At 39.8% G+C, this 23,440-nt stretch overlaps 1 protein-coding gene across 1 annotated transcript; it reads left to right on the top strand.

Moving 5' to 3' along the window:
* The first annotated feature begins 16,636 nt into the window (after positions 1 to 16,636).
* On the top strand, positions 16,637 to 23,223 carry fosl1 (FOS-like antigen 1). Its single transcript, XM_002939331.5, has 4 exons — positions 16,637 to 17,010; positions 21,023 to 21,217; positions 21,802 to 21,909; positions 22,326 to 23,223. Exons 1-4 carry the CDS (start codon positions 16,861 to 16,863, stop codon positions 22,767 to 22,769), a joined length of 897 nt encoding a protein of 298 aa, XP_002939377.3. The 5' UTR covers positions 16,637 to 16,860; the 3' UTR covers positions 22,770 to 23,223.
* Positions 23,224 to 23,440: the final 217 nt, after the last annotated feature.

A 23,440-nucleotide genomic window follows, 5' to 3' on the forward strand; every position in this document is an offset into this window, starting at 1 on the left:
TCTTCCCCCAGTGTCCTCACTCTATGGCCTGCTCCCTACTGCAGCATCCTCCAGCTCCCCCCTAGCATCCTCCTCAGCATCCCCCAGCTCCCCCCAGCATCCTCCAGCTTCCCCCAGCATCCTCTTCAACATCCTCCAGCTCCCTCCCAGTGTCCTCCCCAGCATCCCCTAGCTCCCCCCTAGCATCATCCAGCTCTCCGCTGCATCCTTCAGCTCCCCCCAGCATCCTCTAGCTCCCCCCAGCATCCTCCAGCTCCCTCCCAGCGTCCTCCCCTGCATCCTCCAGCTCCCACCAGCGTCCTCCCCAACATCCTCCAGCTCCCCCCAGCACCCTCCTGCTGCGTCCGCCTGCTTCCTCTTGCTATGGTCCCCTGCTCCCTGCTGCATCCACTCTTTTATAAGGTTGGGCCCCGTGCGTACTGACGTCACACATATGCACGGGTGCAACCAATCGTATTACCCGCTGACCACAAAAGACGCAAGTGCCTGTAATTCTTTAAAGGGGGCCTGTGCTTAAAAACTGTATCACGGCCGGGCCCCCTTTAAAGCGACGATCGTCCGGGCCCGGGACAACTGTCACCCCTGATGGCGACCCTGGTGGAAGTTATCCATTAATATCCATTAATATTAATATCCATTATAAACATTATCAGCTCCATGCAACGTTAGAGTGTAAATGAGAAATTAATTTAATTAAATTAATCATAGGGCCTAAGGAAACCCACCTCCCCACAATGGCTCTTCTCCCCCATACATACACTGGAAACCCAGAACTGCACAGGGACTTTCCGTAATTTGGATCTCCTTAGTTGCCTATAAAGGAGCCTATGGGAGAAGGCCTTTCCATATTTCAGAACTTTCTTGATAACTGGTTTTCAGAAAACAGATCCTGTACCTGTATTAGCTTTGCAGCAAATATTGCTTTGAAAGCTGTCTTTGTCTCCTTTGACCATAAAATCTTTACTCACATCACAAATTGGCTACTGTCATGTACTTTGATAAACTAAAGTTTTAACGTGTTTCTTTTGGAGTAATGCCTTCTATTTTGAATCATGCTGATACGGCCACTGTAATGCAGATATGATATCAGCAAGAATTTCTATCATGCAACCAGTGTTGCTGCATGAAGAATAGGGGCACCTCCAAAAGTCTTTGTCTGGATAAATTTTGTAGTCACAGCCTGATTGTACTCTGCCTACTGGTTTAAAATTAAGTTGGAAGCACAACATTCCCTTTTTTCTATTATTTATATATATATATATATATATATATATATATATATATATATATATATACAGGTATAGGACCCATTATCCAGAATGCTCGGGACCAAGGGTATTCCGGATAAGGGGTCTTTCCGTAATTTGGATCTCAATACCTTAACTCTACTAAAAAATCAATAAAACATTAATTAAACCCAATAGAATTGTTTTGCATCCAATAAGGATTAATTATATCTTAGTTGGAATCAATTACAAGGTTCTGTTTTATTTCTACATAGAAAAAGGAAATCAGTTTTAAAATTCGGAATAATTTGATTAAAATGGAGTCTATGGGAGACAGGCATTCCGTAATTCGGATCTTTCTGGATAATGGGTTTCCGGATAAGGGGTCCGATACCTGTATATATATACATTTTATTTGTATAACATCATCCAAATAAATAGAGCTTTTTATTTGAAATGTATTCTGTCTACTTCTGTAATTTAAAAATACACATTTTTAAAAAATATATATTTATATATACTGTACAGGACTTAGGGGGTGGGTCCAGGGGTGTTTTTGGCTACAATATTTTACATAGTTACATAGGGTTGAAAAAAGACCAGAGTCCATCAAGTTCAACCCTTCCAAGTAAACCCAGCACACACAACCTATACTTATCAACCTATACCAACACATACATAAACTATATATATATATGTATATATATACACAAACATTAATACTAACTGCAGATATTAGTATAACAATAGCCTTGGATACTATCCTAACTCATCTAGGCCCCTCTAAAAGGCATTAACAGAATCTGTCATTGCCACATCACTAGGAAGGGCATTCCCCAAACTCACTGCCCTCCCTCACCATGAAAATCCACCTACGCTGCTTCAAATGGAAGCTCTGTTCCTCCAATCTAAAGGGGTGGCCTCTGGTGCGTTGAACATTTTTATGGGAAAAAAGAACATCCCCCAACTGCCTATAATCCCCTCTAATGTACTTGTACAGAGTAATCATGTCCCCTCGCAAGCGCCTCTTTTCCAGAGAAAACAACCCCAACCCTGACAGTCTAACTAAATAGCTTAAATCTTCCATCCCCTTTACCAGTTTAGTTGCAGTCTCTGCACTCTCTCCAGCTCATTAATATCCTTCTTAAGGACTGGAGCCCAAAACTGCACTGCATACTCAAGGTGAGGCCTTACCAGGGACCTATAAAGAGTCAAAATTATGTTTTCATCCCTTGAGTCAATGCCCTAAAGACAGCACTTTATTTGCTTTAGTAGCCACAGAATGACATTGCCCGGAATTAGACAACTTGTTATCTATAAAAACCCCTTGATCCTTCTCCATTAAGGATACCCCCAACAAACTGCCATTTAGTAGATAGCTTGCGTTTATATTATTTCTACCAAAGTGCATAACTTCACATTTAACCTCATTTTCCAGTTTGTTTCCCAGTTTTCCAGTTTTGACAAATCGCTCTGTAAAGCAGCAGCATCCTGCATGGAACCTACATGCCCACCTCCAGTTCTCTATTCAATTACAAATATTACTGAATCAAACCTTTTTGCAAAGTCAAAAAAGATGACATCAACTGCCATTCCAGCATCAAGGTTCCTGCTCACCTCCTCATAAAAGGCGACTAAATTAGTCTGGCAAGATCTGTTACGCATAAAACCATGCTGGCACAAACTTAGTATTGTGAACTGCAATGTATTCAAGTACCCTATCCCTTATTACCCCTTCCAAAAGCTTTGCTACTACTGATGTCAGACTAACAGACCTATAGTTTTCAGGCTGAGAACGGGATCCCTTTTTAAATAATGGCACCACATTAGCAATTCGGCAGTCTCTCGGCACCATGCCAGACCTCAACGAATCTTGAAAAATTAAGTGAAGAGGCTTGGCAATCACAGCGCTAAGCTCGTTTAATACCCTGGGATGAATACCATCCGGTCCTGGACCTTTGTTTACCCTACATGTTCAAGTCTCTTTTGAACTCCCTCCTGAGTGACCCATGTGTCAGTAGCTATATTACTAGAACTGGGCATATTAAAAGGGAAGCCTTCATTAGCTGGCTCCTCAGCTGTATTTGGCTACAATATTTTAGTTGTAATATTGCTGTATAGGCAGCCATCTGTACATTGTGTCTAAGACTGAGCTGTCAGAATAAGCAAGTGCTACTGATTAGAACTGCTTTCAGGTAACCTATTGTTTCTCCTACTCCCATGTAACAGGAGGAGTCCCAAGCCGGACTTGGATTTCTTACAATTTAGTGCTATTCTGAGATCTACTGGGAGCTGCTATCTTGCTCCTTTCACATTGCTGATCGGCTGCTGGGAGGGGGGTGATATCACTCCAACTTGCAGCTCAGCAGTAAAGTGTGATTAAAGTTTATCAGAGCACAGGTCACATGGTTGTGGCACGCTGTAAAATGAAGAATATGCCTAGCCCCATGTGAAATTTCAAAATTAAATATAAAAAAATCTGTTTGTGTTTTTGAAAAATGGATTTCAATGCAGGATTCTGGCGGAGAAGCTCTGTTAAAGCGGACCTGTCACCTTGAAAAATAATTTCAAATTGTTTTCTATTGTGTTTGGCAAGCAAAATAAACTTTACTTACACTATATACATTATTTTATTCTTATTTTCTTCAGCCTTGTGGCAGGCAGCCATAATCTTTGCCCATACACTATCAGCAGTGCCTACTCTGATGTAGAGGTTGGGCACTAGTGTAGTCTTATCTAATGTGCCCCTTCCTACAAGACCCCCACTTGCAAGCCCTCGGGGAAATGCAGAACAATAGTTTTTTGGCTGCCGGGGTCAGTGACCTCCATTTAAAAGCTAGAAAGACTCAGAAGAAGAAAGCAAATAATTAGAAAAAACTATACATTATCCACAAACACTGACATTTAATTCAAATTCACCTCAAGTGTTTATAAAGCATTTATGAATATGGTTCACTGTGATGCATTTCCCACATCCAAGCAGAATACATTTAGGCAGCGTTTACTGGTCAGGTGATTGAACAGTCTGGCCAAAGGGCAATAGATGGGGTACTTTAAGGGAAGTGTGTTTAATTGACTTTGGTAAGAAATCACTCTCCTGCCATTTTAATAATATTTCAACTACAGGTATGGGACCTTTTTTCCAGAATGCTTGGAACCTGGGGTTCTCCGGATAAGGGATCTGCTAAGTCTGCTAAAAAATCATTTAAATAATGAATAAACCCAAAAATTAGAATTATTTGCTTATAATGGAGTCTATGGGAGATGGCCATTTGGTAATTTGGAACTTTATGGATAATGGGTTAATAAATCGCCATTGAGTAATCCTAAGTAGAAATATACAATTTTACGTGCTGTATATATGTTAGAAATTATAGGAGGGTTCGTTTTAGCGTTGGGCAGCAAGAATCTTTGCCCTGATCACCCAGCATAACAGGGTCTCCATGCTGAGAATTTAGGCACAATGATATTAGGTGTTTTCAGTATATACATATGGATTTACAATCCATGGCCTCCAGGTGCTCTTAAACGGAAATGTTGGGAACTGCAGCACAACAGCAGCTGAGTAGTTGTAGGTTGTACATTCTCAGATCCCCCGGATCTCCTGGATGTTATCTTATGTTGGACCAGTTCCCCTGCACTCCTGTCATTATATGCTAATCCCCTTGTTTTTTTAAAACATTTCTCTTCAGTAAAGCTTGTGGATGGGCAGTGTCGTCAGCATAAAACATGCACAGTGACACATAAGCAAAGGCCACACCTGCAATTTTGGTGACACACCAACACAGAAGGGGGCACCAGCTTTCCTGCACTACATGGTTCCACTAATCTAACTTTAGGCCTTCCAACAGCAAACTCTTTTCCCCAAGAAGCAATATCTTTGGTTATGGCCTTTAAATACACTTACTGAGCAAGTAGAAATGTAAGTCCTAACAGAGATTCCTAAGATTAGGCTGTTCTATTATTATGGAAGCTCTTGTCCAGAAAGCTCAGAATTACAGGAATGCCATCTCACAGAGATCTCCATAACCTAAGTCTGCTAAAATTCATTTAAATATTAAATAAACCCAATAGTCTTGTTTTCTCTCCCATAAGGATTAATTATATCTTAGTTGGGATCAAGTACAAAGTACTGTTTTATTATTACAGATAAAAAGGAAAAATTTGAATTATTTGCAATAATTGAATATGGGAGATGGCCTTTCCGTAATTCAGAACTTTCTGGATAATGGGTTTCCTGATAAGGGATGGGTTTCCTGATAAGGGATCCCATACCTGTATTATATTTATAATATATTATATTTATAGTGTTATTAGAAAAGACGATCACGTTTGGGGGATGGAGGAAAGGTATAAGGTGTGCTGAAGAAATACGTTTGTTTCATGTTAGAATGGATATCACTCTTCTATCTTCTTTCAGTTATTCCAAATTGCTCTAAATGACATCACTGTATCTGACTCATCTTAATATGTTACAATGCAGAGCTGGGTTGGGTTTCCCCTCTTAAATGCCACGTATCCTTGGCAGATACATATATAAATACTTGATCACGCATCGATCCAAAAGAAGCATTAGCAAATGAAAAATAATTTGTACATATATTATGTCACCAAAAATCTCTTCCCTTAAAGGAGAAGATCACTGTAACATGTACCTTTAGTATGATGTAGACAATGGTATTCTAAGATAATTAGTAATTGTTCTTCATTTCTATTTTTTAAATATTTACATTTATATCCTGCAGCTCTATTGCTATTGGTTAATTACCCTAGCAACAGACATGCATTTTAGAGACATGAAACATGAATAGAAGTAGGCCTCCCTAGAATTTTAGGCAACAAAAAAATATATAAATAATAACATTCCTTCACTGTCAACCTGTTTTACGCTGTTGGTTTGCCAACAACCAGATTTTCAATTGCTTGTCAGAAAGTGGCAGAGAAAGGAGGATAATAATATTAAACGCATAAAACATGAAGACCAACTGGAAAAATTGGCTAGAAGGGCCATCTATAACATATTTATCTATCTATGAACATACCTTTTAAGAACCAAACAATCTGGAAGCTTATTGGCTTACATGGTCTCCTTCGCAATGCTGGCAGGGAAGGAGGGACTGAAACACTGATGTTACAAATTGTAACCACTTCCCCACAGCTTACAGACAGCATGCAGGAACTACATAACCAACAATGCAGGCTGAAGGCAGGATGAGGACAGTTGACTACTGTTACATTTTTCAAAGTCTCAAAGTAATGAGTCAGATCAAAAGGATAATAGGGGGCCAGGCTTAGGTAACTGTTCCAAACCTTATTATTACATTAAAAATTATAAAAAGGCAGTATTTTTTATTTTTTTATTGATGTATATTGCAAAGTTGCTTAAAGTTACGTTTTGTTTTTAAAAAAACTTAAGTTGTGTTTGGGTGGAGTTCCCCTTCAAATTTACATTTTGCATGAAAACTTTTCCTTTAATGTACAAAAGTGAATATGTAGAGAATTAGCTGATTTGTAAGAGATGATTATTGGCACTGATGCAGTATCATGCTGAATAATAAATTTGACACCTAAATATACATTTATTGCCCTATTATCCCCTAACCCTAACCAAGTATACCATCCCTACGTTGTATTGCCTCTGCCCCTGCTTTTTCCAACATTAAGCTTTTGAGTTTCCTGTTTTTTTTTCATTCAGATTTCCCTCCCATTCTCTCCACACACAATTCTCTGTACCTCCCTTCTGTTCCTACTTAAGGTGGCATACACGGGCCAATGAAAGCTGCCATCTCAGTCCCTCCAGACCAAGTTAGCAGCATATCAGCCCATGCATGGCCCACCTACGGCCTGCCCAACTAATATTTGCCCACAAATTGGCCAGATATTAATAGACAGGTTTGGAAAAACAAGATCGAGGCCCACTGGATCAAAACTGCACCAACACATCCATGCGGTGCTTGCCTGGCAAATCGGATCAGTCCAATTTGATCTATGCACGGGGTCAAATTGGGTTGATCCAATTTCCCCACTGCATCATACCAAATAAGTGGTTCTAGCAGCTATGGCCAGCTTTAGAAAATGACCCCCTCTTCTTTTTACTTCCTTGAATCTCTGATGTGCTTCCTAACATCCCTGCTCACTCCTTGCCTATAACCTGCTTTGTATTATAAACTAGAAGATGAGAATGATATACTCTAGCAAGATAATAATGCATAAAGTGCTAGCCTCTAAAGTCTATGGCACACTGGGCATTTGACCAGTTGGGCCCTCTCACTGTGAACTGCAGCAGTCACAGCACCCTTTCTCTCAGCAGCTTGTTGCATGTGGCAGCCCATAACACTGCTATTTAGGGATAGTTCTGGAATGCCAAAATCAACATCTGCAATAGGTTTTCAATTCATGTGAATGCAGGTTGGGAAGAAAGTTGTAACTGCCTTGGCTATCCCTTAAAGAAATACTGTCATGGAAAAACATCAAGTTAATAATCAGTTAATAGAGCTTCTCCAGCAAAATCCTGCATTGAAATCTGTTTTTTAACAGACAGATGTTTTCTTAGTTCATTTTAAATTTTTGAAATATGTCTAGATGGCAGATTAGTTGACACCTGTATTGCTTAAAGTGTTAAATATGAAAATATCAGTCAATAGAAAAAAAAAAGTCCGGCTCATGACTCCTCCAGTTACATGGGAGTAGGAGAAACAATAGGTTACCTGAAAGCAGTTCTAATGTGTAGCGCTGGCTCCTTCTGAAAGCTCAGAATTAGGCACAATGCACTGAGATGGCGCCCACACACCAATATTTTTTTTTTTAAAGTTTCCTTTTACTATATTATAGAATATCTATTCTTAGCAACCTTTCATTGGGTTGTCATTTTTCTTTGGCACTGACACTGGCAGCCAAAAACCTTTAGCTCTGTAAAAGTATATGTTATTGTTACTTTTTATGATTTATCTTTCTATTCAGGCCCTCTCCTATATATCTTCCAGTCTCTCATTAAAACACTACATGGTTGGTAGGATAAATTGGACCCTAGCAACCAGACATTTGTTGCAATTCCAAGCTAAAATTGTTGCTGCAAAAAAATATACAATTAAAAAAAATACATAAAGACAAATTGCAAATTGCCTCAGAATATCAATATCTACATAATACTAAAGGTCGAACTACCCCTGTAACGTGACAACTTAATTTCTGAAGTTTATAAAACAGTTGGAAACATAATCATTGATCATTGGTGTATGCTATAAACCACCCCGTATAGATGAGGGGGATGAGTCCCAGCTACTTTTGCAAATGGAAGAGGCTTCAAAATTGGGTCAAGTTTTTATTATGGGGGACTTTAATTATCCGGACATTGACTGGAGTAATGGGGTGGCTAAGTCAGAAAAAGCTAGTAGGTTTGTAAATATGCTAAATGACAACTTTTTATTTCAGGTGGTTCAAGAACCTACTCGGAATGAGTCTATTTTGGACCTGGTAATATCTAATAATACTGAACTTATCTCTAACATTTGTGTGGGTGAGCATTTGGGGAACAGTGATCACAACATGGTCTCCTTTGAGATAATGCTGCAGAGACAGCTCTATAAGGGAGTAACTAAAACGCTCAATTTTAGACGTGCAGACTTTGCCAGTATAAGGGCATCTCTGCAATGTGTCAACTGGGAAAGGCTTTTCATGGGGTTAGACACAGAAGGAAAATGGAACATCTTTAAAACATTGCTTTGCAGGTATACACAACAGTATATTCCCCTTGTAAGCAAGGAGAGGCATCGCAAAGCAAAACCCTTATGGCTGAATAAAAGAGTTAAGGTCGAGGTTGGTAATAAAAAACGTGCTTTTAAAGCATTCAAGTTAGCTGGGACAGCGGAAACTTTCATCAGGTACAAGGAAGCAACTAAAGCATGCAAAAAAGCTATCAGGCAAGCTAAAATAGAGATGGAAAGGGATATTGCAGCTAGGAGTAAAAAGAATCCAAAATTATTTTTTAATTATGTGAATAGTAAAAAAATGAAGCAAGAAGGGGTGGGAACTTTATTATCACGGGGAGGTACGTTGGTTGATGAGAACGGGGAAAAAGCTGAAATTTTGAACTCTTATTTTTCATCTGTCTATACATCTGAGGAGCCAGATAATGAAGGCTTCCCTTTTAATATGCCCAGTGCTAGTAATTTAGCTACTGACGCGTGGGTCACTCAGGAGGAAATTCAAAAGAGACTTGAACATGTAAAGGTAAACAAAGGTCCAGGGCCGGATGGGATTCATCCCAGGGTATTAAATGAGCTGAGCGCTGTGATTGCCAAGCCTCTTCACATAATTTTTCAGGATTCGTTGAGGTTTGGCATGGTGCCGAGAGACTGGCGGATTGCTAATGTGGTGCCGTTATTTAAAAAGGGATCTCGTTCTCAGCCTGAAAACTATAGGCCTGTTAGTCTGACATCAGTAGTAGGAAAGCTTCTGGAAGGGGTAATAAGGGATAGGATAGTTGAATACATTGCAGTTCACAATACTATTAGTTTGTGCCAGCATGGTTTTATGCGTAACAGATCTTGCCAGACTAATTTAGTTGCCTTTTATGAGGAGGTGAGCAGGAACCTTGATGCTGGAATGGCAGTTGATGTCGTCTACTTAGATTTTGCTAAAGCGTTTGATACAGTACCTCACAGAAGGTTAATGATCAAATTGAGGAATATTGGCCTAGAACATAATATTTGTAATTGGATAGAAAACTGGCTGAAGGATAGAGTACAAAGAGTGGTGGTAAATGGAACATTTTCTAATTGGGCCAGTGTGGTTAGTGGAGTACCGCAGGGGTCAGTCCTTGGTCCTTTGCTTTTTAACTTGTTTATTAATGACCTGGAGGTGGGCATAGAGAGTACTGTTTCTATTTTTGCTGATGACACTAAATTGTGCAAAACTATAAGTTCCATGCAGGATGCTGCCGCTTTGCAGAGCGATTTGACAAAATTGGAAAACTGGGCAGCAAACTGGAAAATGAGGTTCAATGTTGACAAGTGCAAAGTTATGCACTTTGGTAGGAATAATATAAACGCAAACTATCTACTGAATGGTAGTGTGTTGGGGGCATCCTTAATGGAGAAGGATCTAGGGGTTTTTGTAGATCATAAGTTGTCTAATTCCAGGCAGTGTCATTCTGTGGCTACTACAGCAAATAATGTGCTGTCTTGTATAAAAAAGGGCATTGACTCAAGGGATGAGGACATATTTTTGCCGCTTTATAGGTCCCTGGTAAGGCCTCACCTTGAGTATGCGGTGCAGTTTTGGGCTCCAGTCCTTAAGAAGGATATTAATGAGCTGGAGAGAGTGCAGAGACGTGCAACTAAACTGGTAAAGGGGATGGAAGATTTAAGCTATGAGGTTAGACTGTCGAGGTTGGGGTTGTTTTCTCTGGAAAAGAGGCGCTTGCGAGGGGACATGATTACTCTGTACAAGTACATTAGAGGGGATTATAGGCAGTTGGGGGATGTTCTTTTTTCCCATAAAAACAATCAGCGCACCAGAGGTCACCCCTATAGATTAGAGGAACAGAGCTTCCATTTGAAGCAGCGTAGGTGGTTTTTCACGGTGAGAGCAGTGAGGCTGTGGAATGCCCTTCCTAGTGATGTGGTAATGGCAGACTCTGTTAATGCCTTTAAGAGGGGCCTGGATGAGTTTTTGAACAAGCAGAATATCCAAGGCTATTGTGATACTAATATCTACAGTTAGTATTACTGGTTGTATATATATAGTTTATGTATGTGAGTGTATAGATTGGTTAGTATAGGTTGTGTGCTGGGTTTACTCGGATGGGTTGAACTTGATGGACAATGGTCTTTTTTCAACCCTATGTAACTATGTAACTATGTAACTATGTAACTATTACTGCTGAATATTTTTTCATCAGGATTGGCACACATGCATAAAAGCATATGAATTTAAAAAAAACATGACAGTGAAGATGCTTAGAAACTTCTGAGTTTATTGGTTAGCATTGGAGCAGCTACAAAGTAAGGCTGATGGCAGACGAGGCGTAGGGCGGATATTTTTGGAAAGCGGAAAAGCGCTTGCTGAAAATACCGCCCTACGCCTCCTACGAATGAATGGAATATGCTCAGCTGCAGGCACATGTAGCCGAAATACGCATAAAGACACAAGAGAATGCAAAGTCTCGCGTTTTTATGCGTATGCGGTATTTTCAGCAGGCACTTTTCCACTTGCCGAAAATATCTGCCCAATGCCTTGTCTGCCATCAGCCTAAATGTATTTTAATTTTTGATCTAAAAACAAAAGAGATTCAGTTCCAAACAATATAATCACAAAACATTCTGATTCTGCAGTAGCCAATAACGTAACTATTAGCGCCGGGGCCCGGGTGCAGGTTGAGCACCTTGTACTTGATGAATTATATGCTAACATAAAGTCATAATGATATTTCAATTTTAAGGCATGGTGCTCTTAATAATGAAAAAACACTATCTGGAAATCCCCAGCCAGGTCCAAGAATTCCAGAATATAAATCTGGAATTAAAAGAATGTCTGTTTCGTTTCCCATTCATTAACTGCTCAGAAGAGGAACTAACTGAATTCTCTTTTTGTACACCACTGTGAGGATGAATGATTCATTTAATACTTTGTTTTTATTTAAGTTGAGTATTCTGTTATGAATTATCAGCATCCCATAAGAAATGGTGGCCTTTCCAGCTCTGGGGATTACAAATATACACATTTAAGATAATGAGTACTGAAAATATCCCTATACTCCCACGTATGTCACCAATGTTTCAAAAGGGCCATTGGTGAAAAGGGTTCAGTGCTGGTGTGGGATTAGCCTGCCCTGTAAAGAGTGGAACTAATGGGCAGGGTACCTCACTCCTTACACTTGAAAATATAAAACTTGTAAAAACTTTCGTTTTGTGGAAGTGACTCACAAATGACACAAAGGAAGCAAATGATTCAACACTCAGCAATGCAGGGAGCCAGAAAGGAATGTTACATTTTCATCTAACATGTAGAGCGTGTCAGCCGTCCGTGTAGCAGCAGGTGGATATGCGCGTTACTTGCAACTGCTGGATTTGGCGGGAATGAGGAGAGAGTCCTATTTTCGTAGGAAACAGCAGGAAGCTTCTTAGGATGCAGAGAATTTTGAATGTACAATACATGAAAAAATGCAGTAGTTATCAGGATGCATATATACAAATATAAAATCTTTTCTAGCACACAAATGTTTAACTTACTGTCCTCCAGCTGCTTTTAAACTACAAATCCCAGCACCCTGTACATTCCAACATTGTCATGGAAGAATAGGAACTAGAGGGCTGCAGGTTGGAAATTCTTCATTTAGTGCAAGGGTCCACAAACATTTTTTTTTACCTGTGAACCACTATCAAATGTAAAAGGAATTGGGGAGCAACACAAGCATGAAAAATTTTCCTGGCAGTGCCAAAAAGGACTGTGATTGGCTATTTAGTAGCCCCTAGGTAACCTACCAGCCCACATAACCCTCCATTTGGTATTACACCTGGTTTTTATGCAATTAAATCTTGCTCCCAAGCCAGGAATTCAGAAATAAGCACCGAGTTTGAGGCCACTGGTAGTTGGTGAGCAACATTTTGTTCATGAGCCACTGGTTGTGGATCAATGATGTAGTGCATATGGCCTATAGAACATCATGTGGCTAAATCTGCAGCTGCTTAATCCATTGTGTTGTCTACAGAAAAAAATGGCAGCTGGATTTAGTTTATTCTATTAAAAAATAAATGTAATCAAATATAATTGACCATGTATTTCTGATACCAATAATACTCACCCCACAAGCTCCAAGTAATCCTCCAAAACACCACTGCATACCTGTACAGTTTATACACACACTTGCAGGTATAGTCTATGCCATTGATTCCAATTATGATCCATACTATAACCATCAGTCACCAGGAGGTCTCTAAAAAGAGAAAGTGACATATAGAGTTGAGTTGTACATACAGCCTGGCCTGGCCTAATGGGACTTTGCCAAACCTCTTTTTCCATCTACAGTTGCCTTGTATTTACTCATCTACATTGGCAGAAGATTAAAAAACACAAGAGGATAGAGCAGATTCCTCATTTGTGACTGATGTGAGACCCTCATCACCATGGAATGTGCTCCTGCTCCAGGAGGGAAAAGGGGAATTTTACTCTGCCTCGTGCAACCAGTGCTGGAATGAATAACTGACCACTATACGAGGTAATGGGGTTAAGATGAAACCACAGAATAACGAGCGTTGAACTATTAATCTTAGTTTCTAACACTTCTCATTGTACAGTCTCCCATTCATTTCAGCTGCTGCTAGAGTCTTCCTTTAACCTCTTTGTGACATTCTAGACCAAACATTTATTCAGTCTTGAGAAACGATTCTATATAATACCACCTAAACATAATTATGTTACTTTCTGTTGGTAGTTTCACCAACTGCTCATACTCCCTGCCTTAAAGCATACTGGGCTGAAATCCAGCAGTAATATCCGGTTGCCATTCAAGTCAAAGGTAGGCAGCACAGGTGGTGCCGGTCCTTTCTCCACTGAGGGGGAAATATGCCTCCAGAATAAGCCCTACATGTGCCATTAGCCTTGCATTCTGTGTAGAATAAATTGGTTACTGTAGAGATAAAGATAAAGTGATACAGATAAAACAGGGATCAAATGGCATTCATAAATAGAACATTTAAAAAGGGGCTTAGGAAATGTGTCAAACTGGGCTCAAATCTACCCTGCTATATTCAAAGTTGTCAGCCTGACAGCTATGGTAGCCAGGGGTAATGCAGCATAGCGTCAAAAATTTTCCCCGATACACGGAAATAACGTCACGAATGTCACACGCACTTCCACAAGTGATGTCACATGCATGCACACACAAAATCGCAGCTGAAGCAAAAAAATTGCACCTGCACGTGCGCAGATGCATCAATTTACAGCATGAATGCTTACTGCACATGTGCGCCCGAAATTCACTGCAGGACTTTGTGAGACTTCGGAAAAATTGAGAGGATGAGGGAGAACGGGTAACTCCCAAAGAAATAGGGGGGATGTGGACAGCTCTGCAGATTATTATAGAAGCCACCATGAATGATGGTATGTTTCTGGGAAAGGGCCACTATAATGAGTCATCAGAAACGACGCAAGATATAAACACTCTGCTGCAACTGCTTGTAATTGTGCACACTATACTTCATTATTTAGTTAGATACTCTGGCAGAGCTTACATGACTGGCAAACCGGGGGAATTTGGCAAAATGCTGCCGCAAATTTTCAAACACCGTAAGTGATGTTACCGCACAAGCGTACACTCCTTTGGAGCACACTGCTCCCTACATTTTTTCTGCACATGCCCACACTGAATTGTTTGCCAAAAAAACTAGAAAACAGGGGGAAAGCTAGAAAAATGCGGGAAAGAGGCAGTGACGGGACATGGAGCCAAAAATCTGGAAACTCCTGGGAAAACAGGGGGTCTCCACATGTTGCTCTGGTACCTTTAATCCAAACACTTTTTGCCACAGATTTGAATATAATGTACACGAGACAATAAATTACATCATTTTAAACGGTGCTTATTGATGTCACCAGTTTAACCATTGCTTAGTGATTTGTGTCATGACTTACTAAAACTTGTGTACTATAATAAATGATTTAGCCAGTTATTTAATATCAAGATACTACAAGTCACCTAAGAGTACCCTGTATAAAATAAATATATATGGATACTCACAATATCCTTCCATTTAACCATTATTGCCTATATAGCAGCTCCTACCTGACACCAGTTGCTCAATACTTTGAATCACTCTAGGTGACTGTCCCACTCCTCCCTGCCCCTGTGTGTTTGCCTTTCACACTAACTTCCGCTGCTGCTACCTGAGCGCGTCCGCTTTAATTAACCACATAAATAATTGATATCAGTGTCTTGTGACTCCATATCACCGTTTTATATAACAATTCTATCTGCCTGGTGGCCTTTCGGTCATTTCCCGGCAGTAACATTATCTAATATGACATAATACACGAAGAGCAGTGCTAGTAAACGTTCGGCCCAGCCTTCCCGCCCTCCCTCTCTCTTTCCTATTGGCCCACGGCTGTTTCTGTCACTTTAAGGGGGAAAGCAGGGAGGGGTGACAGGGGGAGAGCAGGGAGAGGTGACAGGGGGAGAGCAGGGAGAGGTGACAGGGGGCTGAGTCACAAGTTACGGGAAAGACAAGCACGTGAGGGTGAGACAGCCGGCACCCGGGGGTCCTGAGAGAGGGGAAAGGCGAAAATGGCTGGGGGAGGGGAGACGAAAGAGACGAGACATGATTCTGTCTGAGAACGTGAAAGAAACAGAAAGCGTGTAGAATTAACTCTTTCCCTGCCACAGTTTTTATGTTACACTGTTGCATTGCCGAGAACAGGCAAATAACGTGAATATGATGGTATATTTAGCCACTCACCTGCCCAGCCCAATCACGTCACGTCAAGCAATTGCACCTAAATTGTCTGTATCATTAGGAAACGGGTGACTCATATATAACTCAAATATATAATTATCAATATAACAGAACACCGAGGGTAATGTACAAAGCCCGCACCTACAGTATAACAGAAGTCCCCTCACTTTATACAGATCATTAGGAATTGCAATCATTTCTAGTTAATCGAATAAAAGTCCCAGTTTCTACATGTGAAGGAACAGTTCTTTTCTGGATACAGTGTGGGACTGAGATGCCACTAAACTATTATTCCTCATTTAATCTCTTTACTATACTAGTTATTATATTATAGTTTATTATACTTCTTTGTTCCTATTTTTTCTCATACAGGAATAGGGAATGACCATAAAGCAGCCCACTGGGAGTTATCCTAGTATCCTGATGGACCAGTCCAACTCCAGCAAAAAGAAGCGAGAGGGCCCACTGACACCTGGGCCCACCTGGAGATTTCCTGGTATCCTGTCTGTATAACTCGCAGTATAAATTAGTGGGTATTTATATATATATATATATCGGCATTTATAAGAAGCGAGCGGTACACACCTGTCTGTTTCTTAAAAGTCCCTCAGTTCTTGATAAGAGAGTTTCCCATAAATTCTACCCAAACGTGTCGATTTCAACGTAAAACGTAAACACTAACCCTCGGTATACAAACAGGCATCATTTCCCAGAAGTATTTGCTTTTCTTGGTGCCTCTGTAGCTACAGCGTTTTACCTATAATTTCCTTTCCACTCTGGAAATAGCAGAACGAAATAACAGCCATTTCTAGCAAAGGGGTTTCCTCACGCTGGAGGAAGTATACCATATATGGGCATGTACGTCACAGGCCTTTAGGTAACTCCGAGGCTGTACCAACTGTGGATTACTAATGGGGGGAGTTATACTTTATAAACATTTACACTCAGACGCGCCAAGAAACGTCTAATATCCACTTATTATACTGTTAGAGTTAAAACATCTTTTATCCGAAAAACAGTGTACTTGACGTACTCGAAGGATCCAGCAACGCAGTTTCGCACAACTTTTGACAATTACCCCCCCACTATTTTATATAGTTCAGTCTGCCAATCTTCATTCATAAACTTTGACTGGGGGCAGTCTGAGTCAGAGTGAGTTAAACCGAGGAGTAGTGAGGATCCAGAACATGTACAGAGACTTCACTGGAGCCTTCCCTCAGCCAGATTCGGGGTGCAGCAGCCACGGCCTACGGAACTCGGGATCTTCCCCAATTTTAGGAACTTCAGGAATGGGACACAGCGTCAGACTGAACCCACCTCCCGAGGACGCGCAGCAGGTGAGTCGGCATTTCTTCAGGTTTATTGCTGAATCCATACACAGTTATCTGTAACAAGACGTATTATATAACATCTACACAATAATGATTTTGGGAAAATATATGTATATATATAATTTTAAAAAAGTTGCTCAGACCTCTACACTTTTTCATGGTCTTTGACAAATCCCGAAACATTGCTTAGGAATGTACAGCAAATACACTTTTATTTTGCTCTATTTAAGCTCTAATGAGTGTGCTTTTCTATATATGCTGCTTCAATTGGAGTATGTCACTTCATCTCTCTCTCTCTTACTCTCATTCTCTCTATATATATCACCCATATATGTGTTTGTTACATATATATAAGTACATATGTCATATTTTCTGTTGTGTCTATGACTCTGATTTCCCCCAAACCTAGTAAAGTGAATTAAGTTATTTGTGGATATTTATCTGGGCAATATATGCCCCCTTTGTAAAGTATTGGTGGTATGCTTAGGCATTGGCACTATGAGGCTGTTACTGGGTACAGGAGAAGTTGAAATCACTAGATAACTTATTATATAATGTGCTTTTATTTTGTCATTATGGCTGGCTTCTTAAACCTTGGTCTCCCCATTATCCAGTATCTTTCCAATGCTGTGACAATTAGCTTGTTTTATTTTTGTTTTGTTGTAAAATCCTGTTTTACAAAGCTATCCTTTTAAATGCACCTTAATCTGCTGGTAGAAAAAAAATCATCTTTTGACTCTGAATGGCTGCCAATATTTGAAAATAATTTCCAGGGACTCTTGGCTACCTGATTGGTGCGTCCCATAAGACTTTGTTTCAAAGGACGCACAATGCGCCACGCCTACCATACATGCCATGCCAAAGGTGAATCATCATTTAGTGGTATTGTATTGTAAGCACCCCCTTTTTATGAACTATAGTATATTGACTGAGAGAAGACAGGAAATTTATTTCTGTCATAGAATTAAAGCAATTTGTTTAATCGGATTTTAAATACCCAAAGCATGGTTAATTAAAAAACTTGTATCTATGGTATGCATGTACTAAATATGTTGCTACAAGCTGCTGCGCTATCAGAAGTGAAAGTGGAAAAATACCTGCTATTGCTAATGTAGTTTGGGGGACAGGTGTGATCATGCAGTTTTATGTGCTGGGGATTACCCTGTTTTATATTGCATTAGTCCAGCACAAAGTTCACTGGAAGTCTTCTAATGCTAAAAGGGATTTTAACAGAAATTAAAATTAAATTTAAATAAAAAAAATAAGCATAGAAATCACTTCAACTATTTTAATAAGGCAGATAGTTTGTTTTAGAAAAAAAAATTCCTTTGTGTTAATCACTGACTAGGGGAAGTGTTAGGTCTCATTTCCTATGAATCAATTAAAAATATTGTTTTTAAGTATTTACCACCTTACATAAATGCTTTAAATTGTCTTTTCTACCCTGAGAAAAAATAAAGTAGCAGCAGATCCACAAATATCATGTAATGCACAAAACTGTAGGTCGTTGCTTGCAGAGAACTCTTTGCAATTGTGCATTGGCACCCATGAGTAGGAGCACTGAGCCAAGGCTTGTCCATAGACATCAGAAGAATAATACCAACTAGGGTTGCCACCTTTTGCCAACAATAATATCGGCTGGGATGGGGGCAGGATTGCGAGGTGGCGTGTCTGTGATGTGGGGGATGGGGTTATGACGCAAATGGGGCAGAGTCGATGCATCACCAGCCAGATTGCAGAAGACCTTCATGAGTAGGGCAGGCTTCTGAGGCATAGAGAGGGCCCCGGGGCGAGGGGATTGTGGGCGGATCGGAGGTGTGGCTGGGGTGGAGAACTAGTTATGACAAATTTACCTGCTAGTACATTTCTGCTAAATTTGTAATACCAGCCGCGACCTTGGCTGGTATTTCTGAAAAAACAGACAAGTGGCAACCCTAATACCAACCAGTGCACACAAATCACTGCAGTCTTTTACTGATACATTTAGATAATGGCAAAGCCCAAGAAAGTAAAATGTCAACTCCTACTCAAATGCAAATATGAGCATGAATGCTCTGTGTAAACAATACCTCAGTGTCATGCTGGTGTAAAGATAAGTGGGAGGCTTGATAAATTCTTAGAGAGGAGCATGTATAGTTGTCTGTTGTCTACCTTTTTAGATTATACAGGGATGATCTATATTTTGATACCCAAATAAATTCCTCAAAGTCAACATAATCAGAGTTTGTATCTTAACCAAGGGATCTCAAATGGTCATGTTTTCTTTCTCTGTTAGCTATATCTCCCAGCATCCTCAGTAGAGGTCTGCAGTTTTGACATACCTGTTGGGGAGATAGAAAATAGGATGATACAGTTCCTCTTGAGATTTCTGAAGAGAAAGTAGTGAAAATGCTGCCAATACCTGCTCACAGAGCCAGCAATAGACTCTTCCTCGTTTGTATTTTGTTTTTCCCATCTATAAGTCTCTTGCACATAGTTTTACTGCATGTGTCATGCATGTCTTGTTCTGACGCTTTAGGACAAGTCACCTGTATAAATTCATATGGCCCCAAAACAGCTCTTTTCATGCAGACTTTACCGCCCAATGCAGCCAATTCATGCTGCCATAAAAGGATTAGATTTGGCTAACCAGGACAAGTCCTGATACAGACAGAAAATGTGAAGCTATTTTAGCCTACGCCTTTGTTTCATCAGTAATAACTCCATTCGTTTCTGTTACTGTCAGAGGCAACATTGAGGTAGGTGCTCATACATTTTAAGATGTACCTAAGAATTTTAGCTGCAGGTAACATATGTTTGTGACTGAGTCAATTCTGCTGATGACATGCTTGGTACAGAATGTCCTAAACAGTCTACACCCTCCTTTGAAAATGTACTTTATCAAGCATCATCGCTGTATAAAATGTAAATGGCATCTGTGAGCAGTTCTTTAACATGGCAAGCAGGTCTTGTTACTCAGCATTAATGGTGGCTAAATTATACTCATTACACATTAATTATTAGGCTAAAGAGGATGGTATTAAATTCAATGGTTGTTTCTGAAATCCTGACATGCAGGAAGTATAGACGTTTGGTGCAGTACATAGTTACATAGTTACATAGGGTTGAAAAAAGACCATTGTCCATCAAGTTCAACCCATCCGAGTAAACCCAGCACACAACCTATACTAACCAATCTATACACTCACATACATAAACTATATATACAACCAGTAATACTAACTGTAGATATTAGTATCACAATAGCCTTGGATATTCTGCTTGTTCAAAAACTCATCCAGGCCCCTCTTAAAGGCATTAACAGAGTCTGCCATTACCACATCACTTTTTAGATTATACAGGGATGATCTATATTTTGATACCCAGTACAGGCAAGAATCCAGCTCTCATTGCCATAGTAAGCCACTTTAGTATAGAGTTTAGAAAAAAAAACTCAAGATGTCTGAGGTTTGGATTGTAGTTTATAAAAATAAATATATTTTTTTTATTGGTTTTCCACTGACAGCCTAGCGGCAGTTTTTGTTGTTTTTTTTACATTTTGGCACTCAGGTTCTAGTGTCCGGTTTTGAACAATGTACAATTATTATTGGTTGCAGTGATCTAGCTGAAACCAGAATATAGTTTATCCTTCAAAAATACCACTCTGTTCTGTGGGGAAAACTACAATTTAATCTGGAGATTGTTTTGTCACTCACTTTCCTTTCCTAAAGACTGGAATTTTAAGCTTCAGTTTATATAAAACTTGAGAGAGAGAATTGCTGCAGCACTTTATTCTGACAAGTATCTGCATACTATAAATTCATTTTCAGTCTAATATCAACTGTTTTTAAACTGCACCCCTGTTAATTCTGATAACTCATCCAGTAAATCAATGGAATTATATATATCTGTGTCTACTAGTTAATCATAACCATGTGAACACTCATAATAACGCACACATTTTTTTTTTTTCAAATAAGTATCAACCAAATATGCATATAAATCAAATTTACCTTTAACTTCCTAAATTCCTTTACAGAAGTATCCAGTTCACACATCCTCGGGTCAATTTATCCCAACATTGAATGCTATCACATCAAGTCAGGACCTTAACTGGATGATCCAACCAAGTGTACGCCCCCTGAATTTACCACCATACCAAAGCCCTCGGCATGGGGTAATCCGTAACATGGGAGGAGTCTTGAGTATGGGGCGAAGGAGAAATGGAGAACATGTAAGTATGCACATTATCGACTTATTAATAATACTTTGATTTACTTTACTGTTGTCCCTTTTAAATAAGCTGAGCATACATGTCATTTAAAATTATTATGAATTGAAATAATAAAATTGATAGAAAACATAATACTTTTTACCCAACCAAAATATAAGCCTTAAAAGTTAACTGTTTTCTTTCCGAGGCTAAAACAATAGTATTTTGCCAATTATATTATGAGGCTGAGAGAACATGATCACTACTTAAATCCTAATTACACATGCAGCGGAAACAGTTATTAGGCGACTCACCAACAGTAGAATGAGTCAGGTTGGGAAAGAGAGCCTAGTGGTGCGTGCCAAACCATGGTTTGAAGAGCGGGATAAACATTAATGCCTGACTCATAGGGTCACAGTCACTGCCAATCCCTTCATTCATGAGCATGGCAGGCAGGCAGTATTCATTCATGCCACCCCCTTAGACACATAATAAAGGTATTTTGTGGGAAGTGGCAGTGCCAAACCAGCTCCCTTACACACATATAACAACACTTCCATAAATTGGGTAACAGATTTATTATCTCTTTTTTTTTTTTCTCACAGCTGTCACCAGAGGAAGAGGAGCGAAGACGAGTGAGACGTGAGCGGAACAAGGTAGCAGCAGCAAAATGCCGTAATCGTCGCAAGGAGCTAACAGATTACCTGCAGGCAGTAAGTTAAATAGGGTAGTTGAATTACTGCAGTGATCCCCAACCAGTGGCTCGTGAGCAACATGTTGCTCACCAACCCCTTTGATGTTGCTCCCAGTGGCCTCAAAGTTGGTGCCCATTTTTAAATTTCTGACTTGAAGGCATGTTTTGGAGGCATAAATACCATGTGTACTGATAAACAGTGCCTCTAGTATTCTTCCAGTCCACATTGGGCTACGAAATTATCAATCTGAGTCCTTATTGGTCACCTACTAGGAAAGTTTTTGTGCTTGTGTTGCTCCCCAACCTTTTTTCATTGAAATGCTGCTCATGGATAAAAAAAAAGAGGGGATCCCTGAATTACTGGTCTAATTGGGGGTTAAAGTGACAGAAGTGGGCATAATATACAATACTTGATATCATTTTTACTTTAAATAGGAGACAGACAAACTTGAAGAAGAGAAGTCATCCCTCCAGAAAGAAATTGCTGAGCTGCAGAAGCAGAAGGATAAGCTGGAACTCATCCTTGAGGCTCACCAGCCTATATGCAAGTTTCCTGACTCCCATCACAACATGCAGCAAGTGGACTCCTCCAGGCTGGTTAAGAAGGAACCACATGAAGAGTCACCCAGGGGACCTAAAGTCAACCTTCCCAGGATAGAGCTGAGCGACACAATCCTAGAGCCAGAGGCCCTTCACACCCCAACACTCATGAAGACACCATCCATTACTCCTTTTACGCCAAATTTGGTATTCACTTATCCTGGTCCACAAGAATCATGTTCTACAGCGCACCGAAGGCTGAGCAGAAGCAGCAGCAGTGGTAGTAGTGGAGAGCAAAGTCCATGTTCTCTAAGTTCTAACAGCCTACTGACTCTTTAGAAAAAAGAAAAAATATATTTTTTACTGTGTGTGCTTCTGGGTCTGGATTCACCTGTTAGAAATCTACGCCAACCCAAAAGTTTTATAGACACTCTATATAGAATTTTATTCACTTTCTTAATAAGGCATGCTATCACTTACCTCATACTTCCTCTCTTAAGAAACCACATTACTTCCCAATTAATGATTCTAGTCAGATGCGTGACCTGTCATTATACGGTTACAAGTAAAGTGTGTGTATATGACTGCCTGACCTTAAATACGGTCCAGGGTAAAGTCAGCGGCTGAGCCGGTGTTAAATTTAGTGGCATTTTTTAGTAGGTTCCTATATAAAAGCAGCAGTAGAGCAGGTTCTCTCTGTATTTATTAAAAAGATATTTTTATATGATTTATGCTTGACATAGAAAACGTGCATTTTGATAATAGCACATTAATAAAAACCTGTAAGAAAATATCTCCTTTGTTTTTTCTGTAACAAACTTCATCAAGAGATTCCTCTGTGTGATTGCCTTAATCCAAAAATATGCATTGCCATCACAATGTCATATTTTATTGAAATTTATTTTCCAGTTCTTTATTGGGAGAGAGAAATGTTTTGAGTAGAAGCTATTTTAGCCTACGCCCTTATTTATCCATAACAGAAACTTAGTTTTGTCTCCCCATCCACTGTT

This window comes from Xenopus tropicalis, chromosome 4 (assembly GCF_000004195.4).
Source record: "Xenopus tropicalis strain Nigerian chromosome 4, UCB_Xtro_10.0, whole genome shotgun sequence".
Taxonomy (NCBI): Eukaryota; Metazoa; Chordata; class Amphibia; order Anura; family Pipidae; genus Xenopus; species Xenopus tropicalis.

What these genes read in the sequence shown, in the direction of transcription:
- fosl1 (XM_002939331.5), top strand. Translation starts at nt 16,861, where the DNA reads ATGTACAGAGACTTCACTGGAGCCTTCCCTCAGCCAGATTCGGGGTGC. An exon ending in CTCCCGAGGACGCGCAGCAG is followed by an intron (nt 17,011 to 21,022) that starts GTGAGTCGGCAT and finishes ATTCCTTTACAG; the next exon opens with AAGTATCCAGTTCACACATC. An exon ending in GAAGGAGAAATGGAGAACAT is followed by an intron (nt 21,218 to 21,801) that starts GTAAGTATGCAC and finishes TTTTTCTCACAG; the next exon opens with CTGTCACCAGAGGAAGAGGA.